Raw genomic sequence first — 18,775 nt, forward strand, 5'->3', positions numbered from 1 at the left:
TTCATCACCTCCACTAGCTTTGTTTGTAGTGATGCTTTCTAAGGCTCACTTGACTTTGTACTCCAGGATGTCTGGTTCTAGGTGAGTGATCACACCAGTGTGATTATTTGGGTCATTAAGATATTTTTGTATAGTCTTCTGCGTATTCTTGTCACCTCTTCTTAATATCTTCTGCTTCAGTTAGGTCCATACCATTTCTGTCCTTTTCTGTTCCCATTTTGCATGCAATGTTCCCTTTTGTATCTCTAATTTTCTTGAGGAGATCTTTAGTCTTTCCCGTTCTATTGCTTTCCTCTATTTCTTTGCTTTGATCACTTAAGAAGGCTTTCTTATCTCTCCTTGATATTCTTTGGAACTCTGCATTCAGATGGATATACTTTCCTTGTTTCTTTCACCTTTGGCTTCTCTACTTTTCTCAGCAATTTATAAGGCCTCCTTAGACACCCATTATGCCTTTCTGCATTTCTTTTTTGGGTGGATGGTTTCAATCAATGTGTCCTGTACAATCTTATGAACCTCTGTCCAATGTTCTTCAGGCACTCTATCTATCACGTCAAATTGCTTGAATCTATTTGTCACTTCAACTGTGTAATCATAAGGGATTTGATTTAGGTCATACTTGAATGGTCTAGTGGTTTTCCCTACTTTCTTCTATTTAAATCTGAATTTTGTAATAAGAAGTTCATGATCTGAGCTACAGTCAGCTCACAGTCTTGTTCTTGCTGACGTATAGAGCTTCTCCATCTTCAGCTGCAAAGAATATTATCAATCTGATTTTGTTATTGACCATCTGGTGATGTCCAAGTGTAGTCATCTCTTTTGTTGTTGGAAGAGGGTGCTTGCTCTGACCAGTGTGTTCTCTTGGTAAAACTCTGTTACCTTTGTCTTGTTCATTTTGTATTCCAAGGCCAAACTTGCCTGTTACTCCAGGGATGTCTTGACTTCCTACTTTTACATTCCAGTCCCCTATGATGAAAAGGACACCTTTTTTTGTTGGAAGTTTAGAAGGTCTCTTAGGTTGCCACTGAACTGTTCAGCTTCTTTGGCATTAGTATTTGGGGCATGAAAAGTGAAAGCCACTCAGCTCAGTTCAGTTCAGTTCAGTTGCTCAGTGTGTCCCACTCTTTGCGACCCCATGAATGTAGCATTCCAGGCCTCCCTGTCCATCACCAACTTCCTGAGTTTATCCAAACTCATGTCCATTGAGTTGGTGATGCCATCCAACCATCTCATCCTCTGTCATCCCCTTCTCCTCCTGCCCTCAATCTTTCCCAGAAAGCCACTCAGTCATGTCCAACTCTTTGCAACCCTATGGACTATACAGTCCAGGGAATTCTCAGGCTGGAATACCGGAGTTTGTAGCCTTTCCCTTCTCCAGGGGATCTTCCCAACCCAGGGATAGAACCTAGGTCTCTTGCATTGCAGGAAGATTCTTTACCACAAAGGAAGCCCAAGAATACTGAAGTGGGTAGCCTGTTCCTTCTCCAGGAATCAAACTGGGGTCTCCTGCATTGCAGGCTGATTCTTTACCAACTGAGTTATCAGGGAAGATTTGGGGCATAGACTTGGATTACTGTGATATTGAATGGCTTGTGTTGTAAGAGAAGAGAAATCATTCTTTCATTTTTGAGATTGCACCCAAGTACTGCATTTGGACTTTTTGTTGACTAAGAGGCCTACTCCATTTCTTCTAAGGTTTTCTTGCCCACAGTTGTAGATGTAATGGTCATCTGAATTAAACTCGCCCATTTTGGTCCATTTTAGTTCACTGAATTCTAAGATGTCGATGTTTTCTCTTGACATCTCCTGTTTGACCACTTCCAATTTACCTTGATTCATCAACCTACCATTCCAGGTTCCTATACAGTATTGTTCTTTACAGCATTGGACTTTACTGCCATCACCACTCACATCCACAACTGGGAGTCATTTTTGCTTTGGCTCAGCCCCTTCATTCTTTCTGGAGTTACTTCTCCACTCTTCTCCAGTAGCATATTGGGCACCTACCCATCTGGGGAGTTCATCTTTCAGTGTTATATCTTTTTGCCTTTTCATACTGTTCATGAAATTCTCAAGGCAAAAATAATGAAGCGGTTTGCCATTCCCTTCTCCAGTGGACCATGTTTTGTCAGAACTGCACAATGACCCATCTGTCTTGGGTAGCCCTACACAGCATGGCTCATAGTTTCATTGAGTTAGACAAGGCTGTGATCCATGTGATCAGTTTGGTTAGTTTTTTTTGATTGTGGTTTTAATTCTGTCTGTACTCTGATGGATAAGGATAATAGGCTTGTGGATGTTTCTTGATTGGAGGGGTAATATTAAAAATGACCTCAAAGAAGTATTTTTAAAAAGTAGTTAATCAACTATTTAGAAACAGTGCTGGCATGTAGCTAGCATTCAGCAAATGTTAGCTAATTTATTATTTCCATAAAATTCATCACAACAGGTGACAATGTTACATCCACAAGTCAGCATATCAGTGGGTATTAAAGAATATATTATGACTGACTGCAGTTTCTAATGGAGAAGGCAATGGCACCCCACTCCAGTACTCTTGCCTGGAAAATCCCATGGACGGAGGAGCCTGGTAGGCTGCAGTCCATGGGGTCGCTAAGAGTCGGACACGACTGAGTGACTTCCCTTTCACTTTTCACTTTCATGCATTGGAGAAGGAAATGGCAACCCACTCCAGTGTTCTTGCCTGGAGAATCCCAGGGACGGGGGAGCCTGGTGGGCTGCCGTCTATGGGGTCACACAGAGTTGGACATGACTGATGCGACTTAGCAGCAGCAACAGCAGTGGTTTCTAAAACTAAGTATTTTAAGTGAAATCTAAGAGTGGTGGCTTAAACTCTTCTTTGATAAAACTAATTCTTAACTACAATTACTTGCTTTCTGTTCCATTCAATCTAAATCAGTTTTTTCTTCTTGAGGCTCTTCCATGTTTGTCTTCACCTGTACCTTCTAGGAAACTCCTATCTATGCAAAATGACAAAAACTGATACACAGGTTCAGCCAATTGGATGTCTAGCTTAGTTCTTGCTGCCATAGGAAACCTATACCCCAGGTCTCATAAATATTTCTAGATCCTAAATATAAATGCTAGAAAAGAAAAAAATTCATGACCAACTGCTAATATCCTCAAAAATTCATGACAAATCTCAAAGATTCCAGAAAGTTCTAAAGTCTTAGTAGCATGCTGCTTGTCTTCAAGCAGTTCTAAATTAACATGCGTTCTCTGTATTATGACTGATAATAATAATAATCAGTCAGTCTGATTTCTGACTCATTCATCTATCATCACCACCAACTCTCTGTCCTCCTCCTACCTTGCCACTGGAACTTTGTACAACTGCTTCCTTGGCTTTTGGAAGAGACACAAGTGAAAGGAAACATTTGTTTTTCTCCTTTTGTGATATAACACAGTACTTGATGTGTTGGATAGAAAAGGAGCACCTTTACTTTGACCACTGCTGCTCAGCCACAGAATTCATTTCATTGCCCACTTTATTGTCCACCACTTAGCCCAGAGGAGGTGCTGAATAATTTGCTCAAAGAATGAATGAATGATTATTCCTCTACTAATTATGATCATGATCCATTTCATTCTAAGCATCTGAAGTCACATCTGTTTCAGAGAATATTGGGGAATTCTCTTTTTTAAGTGTCTGGGAAATGATTAACTGCTATCTTCCACCCTGAGAGATCTTATAACAGTTTATTGATTCCTATAAGGCAGCCTAGGTTTTACACTGTTGCACGGGACTGTGGGAAACAGTTTGGTATATTATGCTACTGTTTATTGCCAAGTGTTATAGCTAGCCTCTCTTGCCAATTTACCTCATACCATGAATTTCCCTTCTCATCCATAATATTTTATACATATAAATTAACTTTTTCACCAGAATGGACAATGTGTATCCATGTTATGGATAATAGTTGAACAGAATAAAGTATTAACAATGCAACTGATTATTTTTACAGTTAAAGTGCCCTAGCTTTTATAAACATTCCTCAAGAGATATTATTCCCTGCATATACTTTTAATATCAATTTGTGGGGTCAGGAGATGGGGTATGACTTCTTTCTGAAAATGTAAAAATGTAAAGGGTCAGGTATAATCTCTTGTCAAACTTGAAAGTAAAACATATTCATATCTTAAGGGTATAAACTGCGCCATGTGTGAGACTGGCCTTCATGAATCAAAAGACTGAAAAATTGGGGAAGGCGATGTTCACCAACTAAAAGCATAGAACTTGCAGCAGACTTCATCGCACGAGGGCTTCCTCCTGATTGCTTTATGATGAATGAGCTCAGGATGATGCTGGCCCGTGGTGATGCAGTGACACGCAAAATAAACACTGTGCAGCAATAATTCTGCAGAGATTTACAGGTAGTCAGCAAGCCTGCTCGAATTACCAAAATGGGGAAAACGTCCCTATCGCGATAATTAATGGTACTAAATCTGTACCACGGATTGCTTCATAAAGGAAACCCAGATATAGCATGAAAGTGTGATTCTTAAAATAGATTCACTCATCTGCCCAAATGCCCCTAATTCCTTTGAATGTAAAGGGTTCATTTAAAGTTTGGTTGTTTTGAACAATCACTTGCATTTCCTTCTAAACCATTCCCTTTCTTAAAATCACATATAAACCCAAGAAGGTAAATAAAGCATGCATTTTAACCATTATATGCAACCTTTTGAAATGAATAAAATGCTCTCAGTTGTCTCTTTGCAGGGATGTGTTCTATTTTTAACTAAATGGTCTATAAATATGCAAGTCTCTCATACTTGGAGGTTGTACTAAAAAGTAGGACACAAATGGATATTTAGTGTTCTCAAAAACACAGTAATTTCAACAAAATTTCAGGCCAAAGTGACAAAGAGAGTTGTAAGTGTTGATGACAGAAATATAAGAACCATCACCAAAAATACAGCACAGTGAAATGCCTGGGCAAGATTTTCTGTTTAGTTCAGAATCTACCTAGATTGAAAGTGAACAACTAAGAGACCCAGTCATAAAGTCTTCATTTTTATATCCAGTCTTGAAGCTCCAGGAGGACTAGAATTATTTGAGTCCTTTGGTAGTTATCTTTGTGTTTAAAAACCACTTTTTGAGTAATAGGTAAGTTGCTAGATAATAATGATCTAGGAATTCATAATAGCAATCTTGGTTTTTAAAGTATTGTCTCCTAGGAAACAATGATAAATTTACATGTTTTGGAAAACCTAAAGAAAAAAAAAAAGACGAAACTAAACGCTTATGGTAGATGTACAAACAAAAAGCTTACTTTTCTATGCTGTATAGTCTAAATGTAACTGCAATTTATGAGGTCAGGCAGATTCCAATTTTCACTGAAATTTTGTCATAAAACATAAATCATAGTTGCTATTAAAATTAAAAAGACACATTTAAACTTGACAAGAGTTTCCAGTAAAAATTTGTTGTATTTTCTTTGACCACTAAAAGAAACACATTGCCCCTTCTACATTAATCCCATTCTGTAGTGTGTTTTAGAACTTCTTTCTCTTTTACCCTCTCTCTCCTGCTCCTTCTCACTGAACAAAGCCCTAGACATTTTGTAGCAAAAATGAATATCTATGAATATTGAAAAACTGCAAGCTAGCAACACACTACATACAATTGTGCTTTGTTTTCCTTTAAAGAGAGTACAAAAATAGATAATACGAGACTCACCTGACAGTTCACATCCAAGAAGTTCCATTCTCAAAGTGCAATGCCTTCGACAAACTTGGGGGTAGAGTCTCACATACTGAGCTTTTATGGGGGGTGTGAAAGAGTTAGCATAGGGTGTGTTGTTATCAACGTTTCCATGGAATACCTATATAAAGAAATAACAGAATTTAAAATTATTCATTGCAGCTTTTTAAAAAAAAAACAACCCTATTTTCAAATATTGACTCTATATCCTACCCAACCAAGTCCCTCAAAGATTGGACTAAATAATTTAGAGGTCTGGAGCTTTTAGAGAGCACCTTGCCATCAGGGCTTCCCTTATGGCTCAGCTGGTAAAGAATCCGCCTGCAGTGCGGGAGACCTGGGTTCGATCCCTGGGTTGGGAAGATCCCCTGGAGAAGGGAAAGGCTACCCACTCCAGTATTCTGGCCTGGAGAATTCCATGGACTATCCAGTCTATGGTGTCGCAAAGAGTTGGACATGACTAAGCAACTTTCACTTACTTTGCCATCAGAAGCAAATCTAAAATCTATAGATAGAATCCTCATTAAAGCTATAAACCACTGTAACCTATGGCTTAATCTATACCCTATTATGTTGGCTTATCAATTTAAGTCCAGTCCTTTAGAATGGAATGCTTCTAAAGGGAAATGCCTCCTCAACTTAGTCCCGGATCTGGGTCTATCTATTCATTTTGCTACTTAGTAATTATGTATGTTGTTTTAGGAACCAGCCTTCAATGTTATTTCCTGATCACTTAGTTTCTCTAAAGAGAAGTCGCTCAGTCGTGTCCGACTTTTCGCGACCCCATGGACTGCAGCCTACCAGGCTCCTCCGTCCATGGGATTTTCCAGGCAAGAGTACTGAAGTGGGTTGTCATTTCCTTCTCCAAGCTGTGATCAAATTCATGATGCTTTAGGGTGTGAGTCCTCAAGTCCCAGATCATTGGATAAGAGACTCATATTTCTTTATATATATATCTCCAGTGAAAAACCAATTTATCTTTAAAATTTAAATGCTAAAATGTGTTATTTTTAATTCCTTTAAATCTCATTTTACTTTATCTTTTATATAACCTAGTAATCAAAAAACCTATTTAAGAAGTTAATTAAAAAAATCTTTCATAAAATTTATCAGTCTATTTTAATGATTCAGTTTTAAATGGAATGAGCTACATTGCTGCTTTTTAAAATTAGAAATTTGTGTTAAAATTAATTAAAAATTTGGAAATATATGAAAGGGCAAAGGAAATACTGAATATCATTATGGAAGATGCACACTGATATATATTCCTCTAAAATACTTTATTCTGCAGAATAACAAAAATTTCTTCCAATATTAAGATATTAAATATAGAAAGATATTTATCTTTTCTATAACTCGGTGTTTCTCTTTAAAAATTTTATTTTTTCTTTAACAGTTTTGATCTGTATTTATTTAAGGAGAAGGATGATCTGTCAAAGCAATACAATGAAATTTAAAGCTGACTGTTGTTAAAATAAAACTTAACTGTCATGCACAGGACCATGCTAACCTTGTGATAAAGTGTTTATTGTCCCACCAATTAAAATCTGAGGAAGATTTATATGGTCGCTACTATACACTGATAATTTGGGATAACTCCTTACCCTCTCCACACACCACTGGTCCTATTAAAAAAGTCATAAATTTATTTTCAACAACATAAGACTACTTTTGAATATTCAGTAGTCACTTGGTAATAGATTACATATGACAGGTTATGTTCAATAAGCATGACATGGAAGTCTTACCATGTCTTCATTGGTGCCTTTCGCTTTGTACATTGTCCAAGTTTTTCCATCATTACTATATGCTATTTTGTAGGATTTGATATACTCTGGACTTCCAATCCTCTTGGCTCCTTGAGTAATCACACCAGTAACTCTCATTTTTCTCTGTAAATTTATCTGAGGAGACAAAGCACAATCAACTATAATTTCCCTGCTTTCAGATAACAATGCTTACAGTGTCACATTTGCAAATGGAACATTTTTATTTATTAGTGAAGATTGAAAATAGTATAAATCAAGCCTATATCAAGTTTAGCTTCAAAATGCCTTTCTCTAATGGTATACTTTTCATTTTTAAAGTAAAGCAATATATATGAACAAGTTTTAAAAAGGGTAATGTGTCCCCAAAATATAAGTATTGAAAGCATTTGGTGATTATGATATGTAAGTGTGAGTTAGCAAAGTGAAAAATGAGCATATTATCTTCTCAAAATAACCTCAATGATGTTACCGTGAAACTAATACCAAAATAACTGTTAATGTGCCTCAATTGCTTAAACTTCAAGAAATTCCCTTAAAATAAAACATGCAAATCCCTGAGATCTTTGAGTGTTAGAATAAAAAAAGGTAAAGATAACAATGATGGCAAGAAACAAATGCAAAAGTATCTTCAGTTTCTGAATCTTTATATTGTAATTTCTGCTTGTGTTAAGTACACACTCGTCATGGAGAGTTTTCACCAAATACTTTCCATTATATGGAGATGTTCTAACTGATGTTTTCTCTCCATATTTTCTCCCCATTCCAAGTCATAATACAACAGTTTGCTACAGCATAATTATCTCCTAAGAAGTTTTTCAACATTTTTCTCATATTTAAGTATAAATTTCCTTTCAATACAACATAATAATTCATTAAATACTACCATGCAAGAAAAATATTTTCTACATATATGACAAACATTAAAAATTGTTACATTCACTTTAAAATGCCTTTATGATGTCTATAAAATCTCAAGTTCAGTAGAAAGGTAATGTTTTAATGATCTTGACAAATTGCTATAAAGCTCTCCTAATTATTAATATTAATAATAACATAGTATAAGAGATTTAAATTGGTGTAATTCAGAGACCATTTCCAGAGAAATCAGGAAATCTTCACATTCATGTAAGTGGTAAGGGCTTTCTACTCTCTGACAGGACTATAAGAGTTAACATATGAAATGGCAGAGGTTGTGCATGAAGAAACCAGCTCCTCTATAATCATTTGTTTTTAATATGTACATTCATGTCATATATTTAAAAAGTCAAAAATTGGAACTACAACAGCAATCCCTGGAGTTTGCACCCCAGACAAACACTGCAACTCAGTTAAGTTTAGTCGCTTAGTCCTGTCCGACTCTTTGTGACCACATGGAATACAGCATGCCAGGCCTCCCTGTCCATCACCAAATCCCAGAGTTTACTCAAGCTCATGTCCATTGAGTTGGTGATGCCATCCAACCATCTCATCCTCTGTCATACCCTTCTCCTCTTCTCCATCTTTCACAGCATCAAGGCCTTTTCAAATGAGTCAGCTCTTCGCATCAGGTGGCCAAAGTATTGGAGTTTCAGCTTCAACATCAGTACTTCCAATGAACATTCAGGACTGATTTTCTTTAGGATGGACTGGTTGGATCTCCTTGCAGTCCAAGGGACTCTCAAGAGTCTTCTCCAACACCACAGTTCAAAACCATCAATTCTTCGGTGCTCAGCTTTCTTTATAGTCCAAGTCTCACATTCATATATGACTACTGGAAAAACCATAGCCTTGACTGAACAGACTTTTGTTAGCAAAATAATGTCTCTGCTTTTAATATGCTATCTAGGTTGGTCAAAACCTTCCTTCCAAGGAGTAAGCGTCTTTTAATTTCATGGCTGCAATCACCATATGTGATTTTGGAACCCCAAAAAATAAAATCAGCCACTATTTCCACTGTTTCCCTGTCTATTTGCCATGAAGTGATTGGACTGGATGCCATGATCTTAGTTTTTTGAATGTTGAGCTTTAAGCCAAATTTTTCACTCTCCTCTTTCATTTTCATCAAGAGGCTCTTTAGTTCTTCTCACTTTCTGCCATAAGGGTGGTGTCATCTGCATATCTGAGGTTATTGATATTTCTCCTGGCAATCTTGATTCCAGCTTGTGCTTCTTCCAGCCCAGCATTTCTCATGATGTACTCTGCATATAAGTTAAATAGCAGGGTGACGATATACAGCCTTGATGTACTCCTGTCCCGATTTCTAACTGTTGCTTCTAACTGTTCTAACTGTTGCTTCTTGACCTGCATACAGATTTCTCAGGAGGCAAGTCAGGTGGTCTGGTATTCCCATCTCTTTCAGAATTTTCCAGTTTATTGTGATCCACACAGTCAAAGGATTTGGCATAGTCAATAAAGCAGAAATAGTGTCTCCTGGAACTCTCTTGCTTTTTCAGTGATTCGGCGGATGTTGGCAATTTGACCTCTGGTTCCTCTGCCTTTTCTAAAACCAGCTTAAACATCAGGAAGTTCACGGTTCATGTATTGCTGAAGCCTGGCTTGGAGAATTTTGAGCATTACTTTCCTAGTGTGTGAGATGAGTGCAATTGTGTGGTAGTTTGAGCATTCTTTGGCATTGCCTTTCTTTGGGATTGGAATGAAAACTGACCTTTTCCAGTCCTGTGGCCACTGCTGAGTTTTCCACATTTGCTGGCATATTGAGTGCAGCACTTTCATAGCATCATCTTTCAGGATTTGAAAGAGCTCAACTGGAATTCCATCACCTCCACTAGCTTTGTTCGTAGTGATGCTTTCTAAGGCCCACTTGACTTCACATTCCAGGAATCTGGCTCTAGGTGAGTGATTACACCATCGTGATTATCTTGGTCATGTAGATCTTTTTTGTACAGTTCTTCACTGTATTCTTGCCACCTCTTCTTAATATCTTCTGCTTCTGTTAGGTCCCTACCATTTCTGTCCTTTATTGAGCCCACCTTTGCATGAAATGTTCCCTTGGTATCTCTAATATTCTTGAAGAGATCTCTAATCTTTCCCATTTTATTATTTTCCTCTATTTCTTTGCACTGGTCACTGAGGAAGGCTTTCTTATCTCTCTTTGTTATTCTTCGGAACTCTGCATTCAAATGGGTATATCTTTCCTTTTCTCCTTTGCCTTTCGCCTCTCTTCTTTTTACAGCTATTTATGATGCCTCCTCAGACAGCCATTTGCTTTTTTGCATTTCTTTTTTTTGGGGATAGTCTTGCTCCCTGTCTCCTGTACAATGTCACGAACCTCCATCCATAGTTCTTCAGGCACTCTGTCTATCAGATCTAGTCCCTTAAATCTATTTCTCATTTCCACTGTATAATCATGAGGGATTTGTTTTAGTCATATCTGAATGGTCTAGTGTTTTTCCCTACTTCTTCAATTTAAGTCTGAATTTGGCAATAAGGAGTTCATGATCTGAGCCACAGTCAGCTCCCGGTCTTGTTTTCACTTCTCCATTTTTGGCTGCAAATAATATAATCAATCTGATTTCAGTATTGGCCATCTGGTGATGTCCATGTGTAGAGTTTTCTCTTGTGTTGTTGGAAGAGGGCATTTGCTACGACCAGTGCATTCTCTTGGCAAAACTCTTAGCCTTTGCCCTGCTTCATTCTGTACTCCAAGGCCAAATTTGCCTGCTACTCCAGGTGTTTCTTGAATTCCTACTTTTGCATTCCAGTCCCCTATAATGCAAAGGACATCTTTTTTGGGTGTTTGAAAAGTCTACAATCTTTTATTTCCCTGGATTTATGGATTTTAAGGGACTTCCTAGGTGGCGCTAGTGGTAAAGAACCTACCTGTCAATGTAGGAGGAGACATAAGACACAGGTTCTATCCTTGGGTGTGAAACATTCTTTGGAGAAGGAAATGGCAACCCACTCCAGTATTCTTGCCTGGAGAATCCCAAGGACAGAGAAGCCTGGCAGGCTACAGTCCACAGGGGTCACAAAGTGTCAGACGTGACTGAAGCGACTTAGTACAGCACAGCACATAGACTTTAAAGGTGTTAATATGTTAAGGGAAATCCTGAATCCTTCATGTAGTCAGTGTCCTTTCAAGCTTCTGAAAGTTTGCTAACGTGGCACAGTCCACTTTCCTCTCTATTCTGAGTTTCTCTAAATCTCATTTTCTATCTCAGATTGTTCTTCCCCAACTAATGTTCACAAAATGATTCTGTCTTTGTTATTGTTGTTCTTTTGCTCAGTCATGATGGACCCTTTGCAACCCCATGGACTGCACCATGCCAGGCTTCCCTGTCCTTCACCATCTTCCGGAGCTTGCTCAAACTCATGTCCAGTGAGTTGGTGATGCCATCCAACCATCTCATCCTCTGTCATTCCCTTCTACTCCTGCCTTCAATCTCTCCCAGCAGGGGCTTTGTCTTACTCGATTCTCTGTCTTACTTGTTTATAAAGAAAATCCAGAAATTGGATGAGCTAAAGAACTGGGGTGAATGGTCCCCAGCCTCTGATATGTGAGCATGCCCATCTTTCACTCCTGTAATATAAACCTATAAACGATATTTTTCTTATTAATTTCTGGGCCTGTGGGTCCTTTTTTCTCCAACAGGGCCAAGTGAGTTGACTCATATATCCAATTTTGCTTTTCTCATTTTAGTACTTAAGACATCAAAATTACTGACATGAATACATTTTATGTCTCATTTTTGTTTGGAGGTACAAATAAGAGAATATTCCCCATCAAGGTAAATTTTGCTTATTACTCTTTAATCTCAGTTAGTTCTCTAAAGATTGATTTGGGAATTTTAATTGCTAGATTTGTTAAAGGTAAGCTCCAAAAGAGACTATCTTAACGTATTAGGTAAATGAGCACAACGCTGTGAAAGAGCCATATTCATCCACTATCTTCATTTTTCAAATGGAGAGTCTTCATAGTCTAAATCTTTCTAATATATATAACAAACACTGGACACTATGAATAAAGTGTCCTTCCGTTTTGCAAGCCAAATTCCACTTGAAAGTGCTGAACATTGCTTTTTCAATTATCTTTTATCTTGTTTCAATTATCTTGTTTACACCTTCTTGTAGTTGGTCAAATTATCTCTGCTAGAGTTTCAGCTGATGAGCTGTTGACTAATTTTTTTGAAGCTTAAATTGAGTAACAATCAAAAAATGAAAATCTGAGTACATATTTCGAAGGCATGGCAGAAATGCTGTTTTAAAAGATTCTTATTTGCTTTAATATTTATAAGCTCTGAATATATATCTCAAGGAGCTGGAACTCCAGAGAGTAAAGCAGCACCCTCCTTGGGATGTATCTGTTTTAAGTAGTTGAAAGTAAAGGTGTTAATTGCTCAGTCATGTCCAATTCTTTGTGACCCCATGGACTGTACCAAGCTCCTCTGTCATGGAATTCTCCTTTCATATACTAAACACTTTAAGTAGCTATTTGTAATTAAATTTCAGTACTGTTTTCATCAAATAAAAAATAAAAACCAAAAAGTGATTCACAGAATACTGGTTCAGGGATTATTAGCAATTATTAAGTTTTAGGCTTTTGAGTTCCCCTTTATCTAGCACTATTAAGCTTGGAATAATAAAATCATATATAAAAGAGCTATGATTTCACTGTCATGGTTATATTCAAATTTAAATACCAGGAATTTATATTACTGTAAGAAATAAACTACGCCTTGGAAGAAGGTTATCACCTGATTTTAGAAATATCTCTACCACAAAACTTATTGCAAGCAATTCCCTTTCATCCTACTCCAACATTATTTACGGGGTTTTGTGATTCTTTGTAAAATAACATTGGCTAGAAAGTGATCTGATTTCTACTTTGTCTTTTTCTGCCTTTATGAAGGTCTAAATATAATAAGGGAGAAGGCAATGGCACCCCACTCCAGTACTGTTGCCGGAAAACCCCATGGATGGAGGAGCCTGGTAGGCTGCAGTACATGGGGTCGCTAAGAGTCAGACACGACTGAGCAACTTCACTTTCACTTTCCACTTTCATGCATCGGAGAAGGAAATGGCAACCCACTCCAGTGTTCTTGCCTGGAGAATCCCATGGACGGAGAAGCCTGGTAGGCTGCAGTCCATGGGGTCGAACAGAGTCGGACACGACTAAAGCGACTTAGCAGCAGCAAATATAATAAAGAATGGGGATTGCATCAGAAATTCCAAATTACTCCCTGTGACTTTGATAGACATTTGGATATGCAATAAAATATTTTCATTTATTTATCTTGTTTCAGAGAAATTATTTTTCCACTAGGTGGTAGGTACACTGCATGTCCTTAAAAAATAAAAGTATTTACATTCTAAGGTATTTTGAGTGAACTGCTTTCCCTGTATTAATGTAAATATTAAGAAACATAATATGGACCTAGAATGCCTAGAATCCAGGCAAAGCCCAGGCAGAAGACAAAAAAGGACTGAGTTTCAGCCCTGGTTTTTCCACTTCTCACCAATATAATCTTCAACAGCTTGTCTAAGCTTCCTGAAATTTAATTTCTTCCCCAGTAAAAGGAATTTTAATAGAATTCTTATGTGTGAAAATTATATGATAGAATGCATGCAGAAATTTAGTAACACCTGCCACTCAGAAAGCTCTGTAGTTGCTTTTTTTGGGTTGATTTTTAGTTTTTTTGTTCTTTAAATGAAAAGGAGCATTCCTTTTCCATGTTCGTCCCTTATGTGATCTGATAATCATAATAACCATATTTTAAAAATATGAAATCAACTTCCAAAGCTATGTGCTAATAAGAAATTCAGGGCTATTATGTTTACATGTGTGTGCCTGTATGTGTGTGTGTGTGTAAATCTAACCATTAGATTCAACATGGGGGAAAGGGAGAAATCAATGAGTTCCTCACAAGATGGCAAACTACCGTGGGCTTCTAGCTCTCTCTGCTGAATCCAGCATCAAATATATTCTAGGACAGAAAGCCTTCTGAGACTGATCAAACTCTAACACAAAAAACCCTGGGAAACCCTCAGGAATCTTTGAGACTTTAATGCATGTTTGTGTGTCTGGGGTGTGCACAGAGGAAATCCAGGAGCCAATTATGATGAAAATAGGTAACTGAGGGGAGAGCTTTCTAGATGTGCCATTTCTCATTCTCATTTTGTTTGCCTGGCTCCTCCCCATTTTTCCCATTTCCAGCCTATTGCCTATGGGAGGCCAGGTGGGAATGAAGAGCCCGCAGTCACTAAAAGACCTGATTGCTTCACCTTCTGCACCACACTCCTTGTCCACAGATTAAGAAAGTAAAACAGAGGGATGGGGGTCTTAGTAAAAGCAATATCTGGAGTAGACAAGGTCTTCTGCAGGGAGAAGTCAGATTTTAGTTGAATACAGCCATAACCAATTCACCCGGAGTAATGAAGCTAGGGCATGGGTTTCACCTTTCCCACCAGGTATATCACTAGCCAAGATATTAATAAAAAACAACTCTCTCAGGAACAGAAGAAGAAAAAAAGAACTAATATAGAAAAAAATAATTTAAAAGTGGCAAGTTAAGACTTCACATTAAAAAAAAAATCTCTAAGATAAAGAAGTTTTTGGAACACAGGACAGAAACAAGTATATAAATAAAAACCAATTGGAAATAATGAGAATAAAAAATATAAAGTAAAATGAAGTTTAAAATGAAGCTGAACAAGTTTCCATTGGGGCTACTTCAAGCAAAGAGTCACAGTTGAATAAGACAGTAGCGAGCAGAAAGACAGGTTATGAAATCCTTTCTAAACAGCAATGGGATGGAATAAAGATATTGTTCATATTGGCAGATGATATAAAAATTTACTTTGAAAATTCAAGAGAAATTAATAATAATGAAGATTAAAAACTTCTGCCAGTTTGCTTAATATAAGATCCACATTTAATTCATCTGTATCAGTAATTATCAAAGGAAAATATAACACAAATAATTAAAATAGCATGATCCTGGCACATGCAAAGGCAGCCTGATCAATAAAACAGAAGAGAAAATCAGTAAATAGATCCCAGTATGTAAGGAAATTTTGCATACGAAATAAACAATACTCAAATTAGTGGATAAAATGAGCAAAGGATTTCATTAGTTGAGATCTAAGGAAATACCTATGAATACTAAATATGAAAGATACTCAATCTTACTCATATAAATCAAATTAAATCTACCCCAACTTACTAAAATTCACCTTTCACAAGAGCAGAAAGCAAAAAAAAAAATTATACGGTATAGCAAAAGTATAAAGAAATAGGCAAGCATATACATTCATGGTGAGAGTATAAACAACACAGTCTTTTATCAAGGACAATCTATGACTTGACACAAAATGACAAATGCATATTTTCTTAAAGTCACCAATTTCATTCTAGGACTGTTGGCTACAAGTATAATCAGACATAGGCAAAATGATGTAGGTACCAAGTTGTTCTCTGTGTACAAAGTTGTCCCCTGCAGTGTTATATATAACACAATTTCAAACAATTTAAAATGTCTATAGGTGTCTAAGCCATTTTATTATGGAGAAGTCCAGAAAATGAATACAATTCAGTTGTAAGACAAAAGAATAGAAATGAAGGAGAGGAAGCGGACAAAGAGAGAGGAGAGAGAGATCTTGGGATACAATTTAAGAAATTACTGCTTTCAAGTTTTGGTGTTCTACCACAGCAGATCTACAATTATCTGGAAACTGCATGAAAAAAGAAAGTAAGGACAATGTGTACTGCATACTCCTCTTCACTATAAAGGGCAAATAGCATGCATATTTTCTTGTATATAATTATAATTATATAGCAAAACCAAGAAACTGCCTAACAATAGTTTCAAATGGAGGTAAACAGATATCTTGAAGAGAGAGAAGTAGGAAGAATTTTTATTATAATCTTTTGTGTCTTTTGAAACTTCTAATGTGTAGGTGTCTTACCTATTCAAAATACACATACAATTAAAGTGAAAAAAATGATAAGATGCTGTTTATAATACCAAAATAATTATAAAATACCTAGAAATTTACCTCAAAAATAATTAATATGATCTTAGGAGAATATTTTTTAACTAGATCTTATAGAATACCAGTATAAATTTTAATGGATGAAATAATACAATAAATTTATTCTTTCAACTCTGTAAATTTGCCATAAAAATTTTATTCTAAAAACCTATACTTTTTTATTTTGAATGATACATTGACAAACTTCCATTAATAGCAAAATGAATCTTCGAAAAGAAGTAATAAAATGGGAGAAGTCTGCTATGTATTAAGAATTCCAGGACCATGTGAAATAAAAGTAATGTGGTACTAGCAATAGGAATACCCAGACCATCTTACCTGTCTCATGAGGAACCTGTATGTGGGTCAAGAAGCAACAGTTAGAACCCTGTATGGAACAACTGACTGGTTCAAGATGGCGAAAGGAGTACGACGGGGCGGTCTGCTGTCACACTGTTTGTTTAATCTATATGCTGAGCATATTGAGAAATGCCAGCTGGATGAGTTACAAGCTGGAATCAAGACAGGTGGGAGAAACATCAACAACCTCAGATAGGCAGATGACATCACTCTAATGACAGAAAGCAAAGAGGAACTAAAGAGCCTCTTGATGAGGGTGAAGGAGGAGAGTGAAAGAGCTGGTTAAAACTAAACATTAAAAAAATGAGATCATGGCATCCAGCCCCATCAGTTCATGGCAAATAGAAGGGGAAAAGGCGGAAGCAGTGACAGATTTCCTCTTCTTGGGCTCTAAAATCACTGCAGATGGTGACTTCAGCCATGAAATTAGACGGCAATTGCCTCTTGGCAGGAAAGCTAGGACAAACCTAAACAATGTATTGAAAAGCAGAGACAAAAGGTCCATGTAGTCAAGGCTATGGGCTTCCCCATGGTCACGTAGAGTTGTGAGAGCTGAACCGTAAAGAAGGTGGAGCGCCGAAGAATTGATGCCTTTGAACTGTGGTGCTGGAGAAGACTCCTGAGAGTCCCTTGGACAGCAAGGAGATCAAGTCAGTCAATCTAAAAGGAAATCAACCCTGAATACTGGCTGGAAGGACTGACGCTGAAGATGAAGTTGCAGTATTTTGGTCATCTGATGTGAATAACTGACTAACTGGGAAAGTCCTATTTGCTGGGAAAGATTGAGGGCAGAAAGAGAAGAGAGCAGTCAGAGGATGAGATGGTTGGATGGTATCATCGATGCAATGGATATGAACGTGGGCAAACTTCAGGAGATGGTGAGGGACAGGGAAGCCTGGCATGCTGCAGTCCATGGGGTCGCAAAGAGTCCAACACGACTGGGCAACTGAACAACAGCAGCACACAGGTAGGAAAAAATACATGTGAATTGGAAGGGGGATCCAGAAAGAGACTAAATATATATTTACCCTTGAGACAGCATTACAAGTCAGTGGGGAAAGGATAGATTATTTAGTAAATGGTGCTGGGAAAATTGATTCTCTATGTAGAGAAAAATGAAGTTGGATTGGAATGTACTTAAGACAGAATGTGAAAAGTAACACTATTCATCTAATAGGAGAAAATGTAGAAACATATTTTTATGACCCTAAAGTTAAAGACAAATGTTCTTTTAAGAAGACCAGAAAAGTACAAAATGTGAAGGAAAAATGAAATTGCCTCCAAAAAGAAATTAAAGGTTTCTATTCAACCAAGTACATCACAGGGAAGGTTAAGAGAAAGGTGACAGCCTTTGATATTTGTAATGTCAAAAACTGGCAGGTTATTTAGTGCACTGGTTCTCATACTTTGAGATCTCAAGACTCCTTTACTCTTAAAAAGTATTGAGGGCCCTAAAAAGCAAATGCACTCACATCTGATACTTGGGATACATAACACACACACACACTCACACATATAAAAATGCTTATTGTATTAAAAATGAAAATAACACATTTTAGAAATATTTGATTTTTAAAGAACTATTATAATCATAATAATTTATTAATCAAATATTACAGTTAGCAAACCAATTACATCTTAACATAAGCTTCATAATATCATAAAATTGTCCAAAGCCAAAATTCTACTGAGTTGTGTTCATTTTACATTTTTTTAAAATGTCTTCAGTATCTGACTTAAGAGAAGATAAGTAGGTTCTCATATTTGCTTCTATATCAAGTGGACTACAAAATATTCTTTGCCTGAAGTATGTGAGGAAAATCTAGCTTCACATAGATATCTAGTTGGAAAAAGAAGAAGCATTTTAATAACTTTTCCAGATAAGTGTTCATATTCTTTGCTACCGTATCACAACTTGACAAAAAACAGTTTCTTAAATGTTAGCTCT

At 37.0% G+C, this 18,775-nt stretch overlaps 1 protein-coding gene across 2 annotated transcripts in view; it reads right to left on the bottom strand.

Moving 5' to 3' along the window:
• Positions 1-18,775, bottom strand: part of EDIL3 (EGF like repeats and discoidin domains 3) — a 480,826-nt gene that overhangs the window by 140,315 nt on the left and 321,736 nt on the right. For both annotated transcript variants that reach the window (XM_019965396.2, XM_019965395.2), the window contains 2 exons: positions 7,477-7,632; positions 5,705-5,849 (listed from right to left, as the gene is read on the bottom strand). In XM_019965396.2, coding sequence (XP_019820955.1) covers positions 5,705-5,849; positions 7,477-7,632 — 301 coding nt within the window. The remainder of the gene's footprint in view (positions 1-5,704; positions 5,850-7,476; positions 7,633-18,775) is intronic.

The sequence above is a fragment of the Bos indicus genome, chromosome 7 (assembly GCF_029378745.1).
Source record: "Bos indicus isolate NIAB-ARS_2022 breed Sahiwal x Tharparkar chromosome 7, NIAB-ARS_B.indTharparkar_mat_pri_1.0, whole genome shotgun sequence".
NCBI classification, from domain to species: Eukaryota; Metazoa; Chordata; class Mammalia; order Artiodactyla; family Bovidae; genus Bos; species Bos indicus.